The sequence below is a fragment of the Belonocnema kinseyi genome, chromosome 8 (genome assembly GCF_010883055.1).
Source record: "Belonocnema kinseyi isolate 2016_QV_RU_SX_M_011 chromosome 8, B_treatae_v1, whole genome shotgun sequence".
In the NCBI taxonomy this organism is placed as follows: domain Eukaryota; kingdom Metazoa; phylum Arthropoda; class Insecta; order Hymenoptera; family Cynipidae; genus Belonocnema; species Belonocnema kinseyi.
In genome coordinates this window covers 135,532,349-135,545,030 of record NC_046664.1, presented here as the reverse complement: position 1 = coordinate 135,545,030, position 12,682 = coordinate 135,532,349, and the positions used below count along the sequence as shown (strand labels likewise).

The 12,682-nt window shown below is 35.7% G+C and overlaps 1 protein-coding gene across 2 annotated transcripts in view; it reads right to left on the bottom strand.

Moving 5' to 3' along the window:
• The window catches only part of LOC117179006 (histone-lysine N-methyltransferase PRDM9-like), a 640,767-nt gene that overhangs the window by 186,267 nt on the left and 441,818 nt on the right, over positions 1-12,682 (bottom strand). For both annotated transcript variants that reach the window (XM_033370617.1, XM_033370618.1), the window contains exon 4: positions 1,736-1,996. In XM_033370617.1, coding sequence (XP_033226508.1) covers positions 1,736-1,996 — 261 coding nt within the window. The remainder of the gene's footprint in view (positions 1-1,735; positions 1,997-12,682) is intronic.

The following is a 12,682-nucleotide window of genomic DNA, read 5'->3' as shown; positions in this document are numbered from 1 at the left end:
CTCCAACAGCTGGCAGTAGTAGGCAGCGTTAACCGTACGTCGATCATGTAGGAAATCAATGAGCAACACTCCTCTGTAGTCGAAAAAGACGGTCGCGAGGACGTTACCGGCTGAGAGACGGGTTTGGGCTTTCACAGGACCGGCTTCGTCTTTCCTTCGCCATTCTTTACTCGCCATCTTGCACTCGGGAGGGTAATGATGCACCCATGTTTCATCACATGTCACGATATGCTTCAAAAAAGTCTCTCCCTCCCGCTGAAATCGATTCAGATGTCTCTTACTGATTGGCTGTCGGATGTTTTTTTGATCTTCGTTCAATAACTTCGGGACCCATCGGGCACAGATTTTTTTGAAACCAAGATGATTTTTAATGATTGTTTGAGCGCTTCCATAGCTAATGCCCACCTGTAAAGCGATTTCATGAATAGTGAACCGCGTGTCACTTTCAATAAGGTCACGTACTGCACCAATGTTATCGCCAGAGACACTTGATCTTGGACGTCGATTATGACTCACATTTTCCACACTTCCTCGTCCACTCTTAAACTTTTTGGCCTTCTTTAGTTAAAAACTTTATTATAACCCGTTGTGCAACGGACGCTGGAACCTGTTGCTCACTCATAGCTGTACTGACGAATTGACTGAGTCAAACAGCTCACCAAGCGTTTTACCCACTCCTAATACACTACATTACAAGAACCTACACTGTGAGAGTGCTTGCGATTGGCTAAGAAAAGTATTTTTAAAATTCCGGTTTAATTTTTGATCCACCCTCGTATATGCATTTAACTGAGCGCGAAAGCACCGCTTGATGCTTTGAACAAATATTTAATTGATTCGGTAGTATTTTTTTGTTAGTGTAGTCACTTTTATGAAATTGGTAGACGTCCGATAGTTTTGATTCTAAATTTTCATATTTTTTTATTGAAACGATAGGGGTCTCAGTCAACTTTGCCAGGAATTTAATGTAAAAAGGTATTTTATACAATAAAATAATGTAGCCAGATTTCTTTTGTTATTAATTAATGAACGTCCAAATAATTATTGGTACTGATATTATTAAAGAATTTTTTGATTCTAATAAATTCATGCTTACTCATTTTTCTCGAAACAGGCTAAAGAACGCATCTTTACTTTAGTTTATATGTTAAACATAATTAGAAATTATTTATTGCTTGAAATATAAATATTATCGAAAATACGGAGGCTGGCGTAGCGAAAGCAAATTATTTTTTTAATTTTCATTTATAAATCAATGCTTAAAGTCGCTAGAGGTCCAATACTACGTCAATGTTCGCTAAGTTTGCTGGATGGATTCAAGATCGTTTGCAATTGGTATGATACTGCGCGATTTGTGAGCTGTGTTAAATATCTCGTTTTTCCAATTAATGTATAAATATTCAATAATATGTCAGTATGAAATATGAATTTGTGCATACGTTTAGAACGTGACACTACATATTTTTTCAATACCTAAAAAATTATTAGTAAACCACTTTTTTTAATCATGAGCCTTTATGAAAAATAATTTTTGGTAAGTATTGGATATAATACATTTTTTACAAATGAGTATTGAAAATCCAATACTTTTTCGCGAAAAAAGGAAGGTATCCTATATTTACTAATACTTCTTTTTCACAAGAAAGGAATTTAGCTAGGTTTAACATTGGTACAGGTATAATTTTAATGAATTATTCAACTACACCAAGCAAACCGAATAAAATCATGTATGTACCTGTGTGTGTACGCATATGTCTTTTCAAGAGTGACGGACGGTCGAAGCATTTTCTACATATTTCGCAAGGCAGTAAGACCCTTTCACCTCTTTTAATGCTTGTCAGGATGCTGCAGTCTATATTATCTCCTACAAATGAATTAGTGGAAGACGATGACTCTTCTGACGTAGACTCGTACTCGTCGACCTCGTAACATGAATTCCGATTCGACAATGAGGAATGTTGCGAAAGTAACGTCATTGACAGGTCCAACGGTGATTCTGAATGAACAAATACATACTTGCTCTTTAATTACTTAAATCTCATGCGACAGGTTTCTAAAATTAAATCGTAGCCATAAAGAACGATCTATTTGACATTCTGGTGAAGAATTAAATTTGTATGCCCAATAAATTTTTTTAATGCATTAGTTTCATTAGGATATAATTAACAATTTCGATCAAAAAATTTTAAATTCAATGTCGAAATTAAACGCGGTGTAATAAGTGATTTATTTTTCCCAGGCATATTAAATAGAAATACGACAATAAGGTCATCGGTGATATGTGACGAGAAAATGGTGTAGGAGGGAAAAAAATCGGTTAATATTATTACTGACACATAGAATTCGAAATTCTGTATGTTCATTTAATGTAGGAATTTAATAAAAGCTTTTAAGATAAGACCAATTGCTTAAATAAAATATAAATTTTTCGTCCAAATTGGATTAAACAGCTGCACATTTACTGAAAAAAGTGATCATACGAAAAGTTAATGTACTATACTAATGCACTATTCTTCAGAAAATGTAGGCCTCTAAAACTTGTAGGTACTTAGAAATGATTAATTTTAGCTTGCCTAAAGCTTTACCCGCCGATGGTTGACAAAAGATTTAGATTATGTTTGAGACAATTATTTTAGAGTTTTTACTCGCATTTCTTCCTGTTTAAATAAAACAAAATTTTAAATGCAATGCACGATTTCAAAATATTATCCATTTTTTCAAAAGGAAACGCGTTTTCTCGTCAAAGATCGCTGATCAACAGGTCAGCTCACTTACATTTTAAAACCTCTTTAAAAGTGAATCACCCAAAAGGGGCACCTTATAACTTGAATTTCAATGGAAAATTCGGGTTGTTCTGAACAAATCCCTTATAAATAAGAATTATAGGAATAATTATAATTAAAGTATAAGAATGTATGTTCCCTGAATATTAAGGGAAATATAAGCAAAACTATTATATTAATGATTGGCGCTTATTAATTTACTAATTCTTTTTCGTATATTCCAGAAAATAACATTGAAAATTCCTGGTCATTTTTCCAATACAATATTTGTGTAATTAATATGATCTAGAAAAAGAGTTTAATAAAGCGGATACAAATAAGCTTTTGAAGTCATACGGGAGTACGGAGTCAATGGATGACTCCTGAAAGACAATAAAAACAAGATATGCAGGTAGTAAAGCGAGAGTGAGATTAAATGGGCAACTGAATGACTGGTTCGTTAATTGGCAAGGTGTTAGAAAAGGAAGCTTCAAGTCCTCCTAGCTGTTTATTGTATGCATGGAAACGTGTCTAAAAATCGCAGCCTAGACGAAGAAGGTTTGGTTCTCGGGGCAGTGAATGTGCGCGGCTTAGAGTTTACCGATAATTAAGTCAATAATTATATAAATCTATCTCCTCTAATATATAAAATTCTCGTGTCACAGGGTTTGTGACAAAACTCCTCCGAAACGGCTTGACCGATTTTTATGAAATTTCGTGTGTATATTCAGCAGGTCTCAGAATTTCATACCCCTAAGTAATATGGGTGGTCCACCCTTTTTTTGACCAAATTTGTTATTTTCATTTTTTTTATGATCCGTCATTATAAAATACATAAAACACTAAATTTTCACCCTTCTATTACCAACTTCTATTTTTAATAGCGATTTTAGTACTTTAATGATTTTCTACGCCCGGCGGTCGATAATTGATCAGTTCCCGCTCGATCAGAACAATGCCGGTCTCCTGTATTTCACACACAATAAGCTTTCTCTTACTCATTAAAGTGAAAGATCAATTTTGGCAGCAAAAAATGAGGACGTCAACGTTTCGAATTTCAAGATACAACAGTTGTTGCCAGTGGACTTGGTGTCATATAAATCGATCAGTACACTTTGTGATACCAACGAAGCTGTAAATTATCCAGCAGAGTTTTTTAACTTATTGGATTTTCCAGGCATACCACCGCACAATTTAAAACTGAAGATAGGATCTCTGGTTATTTTGCTACGTAAATAAAACCCACCAGGGCTGTGCAATGGCGCACGATTAGTCATTAAAAAATTGATGAACAACTTTGCCGAAGCCAGTATTTTGAATGGCAAGTTCCAAAAAGAAGATGTATTACTACCACGAATCTCTATTATTCTCACAGATGTGCCAATTGAATTCAAACAGGTTTTATTTCCAATTAGATTGGCATTCGCAATGACAATCAATAAGTCTCAAGGCCGAACAATGTCTGTTTGTGGATTAGATTTGGGCACACTGTGTTTTCCACACGGACAATTATACGTGGCATGTTCTCGCGTAGGTAAACCATCCAGTTTATTTGTGTTGGCTAAAGATGGACTCACTAAAAATATCTTACACTCCATTGCACTAAGAGACTGATAATGGTTTTTTTTAATTGTCATCGTTCACAGCGCTCCATTCCTCTTTCAGTTATATACGACATCCCCACACATTTACAATAAGTTAGTTATTTTTTATTTTACTACCAAAATATTCACTGAAAATAATTTATACGGCAAAACAACGTTATATATATATATATATATATATATATATATATATATCACAAGCTAATTAGAAAGTGTATCTTGGTAGAGTATCGACAGAGTAGAAGCAATTGTCAAAAGTAAAATATTATAAATAAAGCTAAAATTGCGATATATAATTCTATACTTGTTCCCACTGTTCTGTAGCCCAACGAGAACTGTACATGCAAATAAAAATATAAGAGTGTAAAGGTAACGCGGTTGCTATGCAATAACAGCGGAATGTTGGCGATAAAATGTTAATGGGCATATTCAGAGTGGTACCCTGCTCTCAATGAATAATTCGATGTGTAGTAATCACAAGGTGTTTTATTCCAAGATTCACAAAAACACTATACATATTAAAGTTAACGATTATGTGCACCATTATATGTCAAACACGTTAGCTTCATACTGATACCAGCTATACGCCCCAAGGATTACGGGCCAACTGACCGTTAATCGATCGGTCCCCTCCTTTTTCGGTTCTGTCCACTATCATAAGTTGCTAGTCTCCACAATCCCTCCTTTGCTATTAGTTTCAGTAGTCTTATCTTCTTAGGTACGGTCTCCATCCTTAGACCATTTCCACTGGCTGCTTTTACCCTTGGCTGGGCACGTTGGACTGCAACGTTGGTGGTTGTGGTTCGGGTCTTGTTGTAAAATGAAAAAAGTCTGTGGCTTGAGCTTCTTTCAGCTCAAGTATCTTTTCAACATGTGGCACATGACATTTGAAATTTTTGCTATCTCTAAACAGCGTCACTTCATTTCCTTTTCTTTCCAATACTTCATTTTTTTTATCAAATCTTGGTATCAGCTTATTAGCCACGACCATGTTTTGAAGAAGAACCTTATCTCTCATCTGCACGGTAATTTTCTTTGACCTCTTGCCCCATTTTTCATTTTCTTTCCTCTCTGTTTATTAATAATGTCGTGGTCTCTGGCTTTTTCGTCAGTGCTCACGTCATTTTTGTTAAGGATTGATGGACTTTTATACCTTATATTGCGATTAAAAATCACTTCCGATGATGACTTCCTAACGTGATAGAAAATGAATGTCACTAATTCTGCTTGACCGATAATGGCAAAATCCACCAATTCTTAATGGTAATAATATATCATAATAATTGTAATATTAATATCAGAGTAGTCTTGAGAGATGCCAGACAAAGGGTCATTTTTAAATTTTATTTCGGATAGTACAGGCGCTGAAAATAATGAAAAAAGGCATTTGAGACTGAGTTTAAATATTATAATTATAGTCGAGACTTCCTTTTCCCTATTTCAAGTAGTACATGAATTCTGTAAGTTACTTGAAATCATATAGAGCCTACGATTCCGCAAGAATGATAAAACCTATTGTTCCATTAAAATTGAATCCGATGTTGAAAGACGAAAGTTTGAAAGGATCTGAGCATAGTGAATTAACTATGGGTGCATCAAACTGGGAGGCAAAGTGGGCGACCTTTAAAGAATATAGGCCACCCTCAACACCGGAATCCTCATTTCTTCCAGGATTCGCGTATAACCCCGGGAAAAGTTAGGGCAAGAAAACTAAATTCGGCGATCGCGAATAAGGCTCTGTGAAAACCAGCTCAGTGCACCATAGCAGAAACTTTTCTTCCCGAATCCGTAGCAGCAATAAATCAAGTATCTAATGATTCGGCTCCCAAACCTGACAATAAAAAGGCAAAAATAAAAAAAAACAACGACAAATTCTTTAATACTACCGATCCAGTAGATGCCCTTGCTACTTTCTCTAAGAACTTGGCTTCAAATCCTTTGAAACAAATTTGCCGAAACTGTCTGGCCCGCAGGATAGCAGGTCCTTACAATCACTGTCATATTAATTGTGACAAAGATAAGGCTTTAAACTGCTTTACTTTCGGAAGCACCGTAGTCCCCAAGACTGATTGCCATACCCCAGAATGTACGGTTAAACGTATGTCGGAAAACATTACGGGGACTCAGAATGAGAGGTTGTTTCTGAGGCTATTAACAAATACTGGCCTCCCCGCTGTAGCACCGACATTCGCTTCGTCTTGTTCTGTGCCTTCTTTATCCCAGTCTGTCTCTGTAGGGGGGGGGGGGGGCATTTTCCGTAAAACCGGTAAAAATAAAATTAGTTAATGAAGATTTCAACTCGGACTCAGAGGGGGAGTGCGACGTACTTGATTACAGTTGACTTGCTCTCAACACCCTCTTATTACGAGAACTGCGCAGCTATTAAAGAGTTAACGGCTGAACAGACTGAAATAGTCAATTTTCTGGCTGAAAAGGCGATCCTCCACGGACTTGACAGAGCTCCACAAAATCCTGGACGATCTGTTAGCCGAAGGATTGGTTGAACCGTCCGATAGTCCTTGGGCTTCACCAGCGCTGATGGTTAGAAAAATAATTGGATTTTATACACTTTGCGTTACCTTTTGACCTTTTACTAATTTACCCGCAACATTTTAGCGGCTTATTATTCGTGTTATAGGTACAGAATTTGAACCTAATGCCTTTGCTGATCTTGACGACATTATCTTCTTCAGTAAGACTTTCGAAGAGCACATTAAATTGCTTACGTTAGTTGTGGAAAAAGTTGCTGCTGCGGGCCTTACAACGAGTCCAGAAAAATGTCTATTCTTTCAGAGCAACATTCGTTATTTGTGTTACTTAATCCATAGCGAAGAAGTCGAAATTGACCTAGAAAAATTGGCCCCAGTGGTTGAATACGCAGCACCGAGACACGCTACCCAGCTTCTGAGGTTCTTAGTTGTGTATCTTGGTATCGTACGTTAATACAGAATTTAGCCACGATTTCAGATCCTCTTATACTCGCTTGCTTCGTAAAAACTGCCCTTGGATTTGGCTCGAGGAGCAAGAGAAAGCTTTCCAAGCTATGAAAAATGCACTTTCTGACGTTGAACGGAATTACTCTGTTACAGAGAGAGAGAGAGAGAGAGAGAGAGAGAGAGAGAGAGCGAGTGTGTATTTAGGAGTCGTCTGGGCCATCTGTAAATTCAGAGAATACTTTGATTGGTTTCACTTTATTGTGATAACCGATCAAAGCAGCCTTAAGTGGCTACAGTTTCTCAAGGATCGGACAGGAAGGTTAGCTCGCTGTTCGTTCAGTCTATTTAAATATGACTCTGAGATACAGTACCGTAAAGGTGCCTCACATGTAGTACCCGTCTTTCTTTCCAGAATAACTTAAGACCAGGATGAAATTGAGCAACACACGCCGATGTTTGCGACGGAAGATACTTGGTAACTGAAACGACTCGCTGACGTAGAGCGTTCACCACGCGTCTTTCCCATATGGAAAATTAAAAATTGGCTCTTATATCATCATCTAGCTTGTGATTTAATAGACTTTATTTTCACAGATTTTAATGTGTGGAAACTCAATCTACCAAAAGACCAGAGAGAAACCGATCGAATCGAGGCTCATGCCAAACCGCAATCAGGACAATTAGGTGCCGAGAAGATTTATCATAGAACCGCTTTGACATATTATTAGCCCGGCTTCTACCGTGACGTGGTAGGGTATGTCAAAGTTTGTGACACCTGCCGGAAATGCAAGGGTACGAAAACAAAGACACCGGTCGAAATGGGACACCGAGTAATTAAACAACCTTGGTACATGGTCGGAGCGGATATTATAGGGCCATATACCCCTTTCTCAGCCCAACACAAGTACATACTCGTGTTCCAAGACTTCTTTACAAATTCGATTGAAAATATTTCTCTTAGAAACGCAACGGGTGCAATAATAGATCAAGCTTTTCATGACGCAATATTAAGTCCTTGAGAGGCCCCTCGGTTCCTATTTACAGAAAACGATACAGAATTCTGTGACAAAATATTTGATAACCTATGTAAGCAGTATAACATTCATAGAAGTAACACGATTAGGTACCATCCACAATCAAATTCATTCCAAAGGGTCGATCGCGTCTTCTAAACAATGATGCGCTCTTATATCAAAGATACGCAACGTAAGTTGGATATATATTTAAACGATTGCCATTCGGCTTAAAACACAGCGTATCACACGTCTTTGAAAATTGCTCATGACCAACAAACGCGTTACTATAACCTGAGAACTAGGCCGCTTACATATCCGGTTGGTCATAACGTCCTATTAAGAGACTGAACCTTGTGTTCTAAACAAGGAGGAATAACCGCGTCATTAATCCTCGAGTATGAATCAGAGATCTATACCGTGTTAAAAGTGCTTTCTCGTACAGTTTTAGAACTTACCGATAGTAAAAGCAAACTTATGACTTATACCTGACATACTAAAGACCTTAAGAAATATTTGTCTTCATGTAAAATTTTTGTTGTTGAAATAATCGTTCCAGCTTATTTGTTTCGTTTGGGGCATCATTGGTGTTGGTAACTGTTCGGTTCTTCTGGATTAAATTCTAATAGTGGGGAAATGTATTTCTTTTATTTAGGTGGATGCGTATCCACTTAAATGAACCGATCCACGAGCTTCAGTAGAATTCCTTGGGAGGGGGATAATTCACGATTAGGGTCGCTGTTCTGGATCCCATTTTTGCCTTCACAGACACCTATGGGATCCCGAACGTTAGGGCTAGGTCTGACTGAACCTGTTGGGGGCAGCATCCATGGGAGGAAGATTTTTACAATACAGCCGCGGAGTACTCCGCGAAAACCACCATACTTACCAAACAAAGGCCCACAATTTAAACCGAGGAACAAGAGCCAACGGCGGTAGCCAGCCTGAACCCCCACCGGATCGGGGCCGCTGGCACTAGAAAAAGGCGCCTTTGCGATGGTGTCGGCGCGCGAGGCGCTTAACCATGGGGTGAGCTCTCAAAAAGAAAGTCCTGAGAAATCAACGGCAAAACAATGAGAAAAAAAGGGATTCGAAACTACTTAGTTTAAATAGTATAACCGTAGTCGAGACTTTTTTTCCTATTTTACGTTGTGAATACATTCTGTAAGTTACTTGATATCATCTTAAGCCTACGATTCCGCTGGAATTATAAAATCTATTGTTACATTGAAATTGAGACTGTTCTTGAAAGACGAAGGTTTGATAGGATCTAAGCATAGCAGATTAGCTAAGAACAATTCACTGTGCGCATGCGTAGTCATATTGCGAATTCAATAAACTCACCGGTGGCTATGGCCAAGTAGCCTATCACTTTCGCCGAATTTTCGGAAAAAATGGGCAGCCGTTTGGACATACCATCGACAAGGAATCCGGTCAAAATTTTTTTAACATTCATAAAATAAATACAGATGATCTTCGTAATTTCGTTCTACTGGTCGTATTTTGTTTTTACAAAAAGCGTTGTATAAGCTTTTCGTCCTTCAACGAAGGACCTCTTCAATACATTAAAATCGACGTTTTTGATAAACCCATTATTATCTCTTCGTCTATCAAGAATTTCTACAATAGTTAAAAAGGCAATAATAATAAAATTTTGTAAACAAAACGACAACTCATTATCTTAAAATAAAAACATAACCTTCCACTAGTTTATAGATTCCTCCCTCATACTCTGAGGCGACTTTAGGGTTTTAAAACCATGTTTACATTAGAGTAGAGGTTGAATGGTCATAGAAACACATTTTTTTCTCCCTCCCCTTTACCATTATTTTGTAAATTTAAATAAAAAATACTTTTATGATGGGCCAACACATTATTTACATTATGACAGTTTTTGGGAGGAAGAGGTTAACCTAACCTAAAATAAAACAAGTCACATGACTATCCACGAAAGCGCGCGTATATGTTAAACATTTAAATTTTCTATTGACGATTAAAATTGGTGCGAGCGATAACATTATGATATATATCACTATGATATTCAGTATCGGATCTTTTATTAACACTATTACTATTTTTAATTATGTGGAACATTTCTTTGAAATTTCGTTTTCTATAATTTTATTCACTACTTATAATTCTAGTATTTGAAAAAATAAAATTATGGTCATTATCGTGTGAGTGCGTTACAAGAGCCGTTTTTCTCAAATCGCTCTTACAATCGTAAATATGTTCTTTGATCCTGACACTGATATATCTACTAGCCTGTCCTATATATGTACATCCGCATTCGCAAGGTATATAGTAGACAAGATGTATTTTTGCTCCAAAAGGAGTAAGATCTTTGTTTTTGGAGAAACATTTAAACGAGTCTTCTTTATAAGTGAAAACCACTCTAACATTATAACGACTAAATAAGTCTTTGTAAGCTCTAAAAAATTCGTGTATAAAAGGCAGAACGATAATGTTATTCCTGACCGGTTCAAGATCATTGTAGTCAACAATATCACTTTAATTGCGAGACGATTTTTCACTTAAAGTTTTAATTTTATTGTTAATGTATTTGTTGATAAATTTTTCTGGATAACCATTATCTTTTAATAATTCGTGTATAATTTTCAAATTTTTTTCACGAAAAATATTATCCGATAATCCGATTGCTCTGTCAGTTAAATTAATAATAACGGAAATTTTATCTTTAATGGCTATTTTTGAATGAAAATTAACATATCTTCCGGAGCTAGTATCTCTCCTGTACCAATCTGTAATTATTGTATTGTCAGTCCGAGTGAGAGTTAAATCGAGGAAATTAATCCTATTATTTTCTATTTCTACAGTGAATTGTAATTTTTTATGATATGAGTTAAATGCTTTTAAAAAACTGGCTATATCATTTTGTGGTATACACGTGAGGATATCGTCAACATACCTGTAAAAAATTAATTGTTTAAACTTATTTCTTTTTAGGGTGTCATTTTCAAGTTTTTCCATCACAAGATCAGATATAACTTCAAAAAGTGGAGATCCCATAGTGGTACCATGTATTTGTCCATAATATTTGTTCTCTTAAGTCTCGCCATTTTATTTTAATACATTTCAATACTAAGTCTCTAGGTATATTTGTAAACAAGGACTTTACGTCAAGAGAAACCAATCAGTAATTTTCGGGAATTTGTATGTTTTTAATTTTACTCGTATGATCCCAACTATTTTTAATAAAAGTATGAGTTTTTTCTATAATTTTTTAAATAGGAGTACTGATGTACCTTGATAGGTTGATTAATGGAGATCCAAAAAAAGAAGTGACAGGTTTCATTGGAACGTTTATTTGATGAATTTTGGGTAGCCCATAAAATTTTGGAGAGATAGAATTATAACTTTTTAAGTTTATTGACATTTCACAATTAATGTGACCTTGTTTTAAAAGGTTTCCAATGAGAGAGTTCATCTCTCTTTGTACTTTACTAGTAGGATCTCTCTTTAAACCTTTATAAACTCCTACACCTGATAATAGATCATAGCATTTATTGTTATAGTCTTTCTTATCCACCAGGACAGTGAAATTACCTTTATCTGAATTGGTGACCACAATATCATTGTTTTCGGTCAGGAATTCCTTAGTAATCCTACCCATTTCTTCAAAATCAGAAGTGATATAATTTGTACAGTTATTATTCAGGAACTTATTAAAATATTTGACAAATTTGCTCTGAAATCCATAGGTTTATCTTCAGGAATAAAATCTATGTTATCTTCTACATTTGCTAGTGTGTTTCCAACTATTTTACTATTATTTTTAGGTTTCGTAGCAAATTTATTGCCTAGACTAAGAAAATAACTGGCATTCTTAGGAATGACTTCGTTAGCAAGATTCATAAGCCATTTTTTATTAATTGTTATTGGATTTAAATTATAGTTATAATATTTTTTAGCTAACCATTCAAATTTTTTTGCAGAATCTTTTATAAGTTTCTTACCAAAACGGTAAATAATCTTGTTATTATTTGTTATTGTGTCTCTATGACCATTCAACCTCTACACTAATTTAAACATGGTTTTAAAAACCTAGACTCGCCTCAGAGTATGAGGGAGGATTTTATAAACTTGTGGTATGTTATGTTTTTATTTTAAGATAATGATTTGTCGTTTTGTTAACAAAATTTTATTACTATTGTCTTTTTGACTATTATAAAAATTCTTGATAGACGAAGGGATAATGATGGGTTTATCAAAAACATCGATAATAAATATACTGAAGAGGTCTTCGTTGAAGGATGAAAAGCTTATACAACGCTTTTTGTAAAAATAAAATACGACCAGTAGAACGAAATAACGAAGATCTCTCTCTCTCTCTCTCTCTCTCTCTC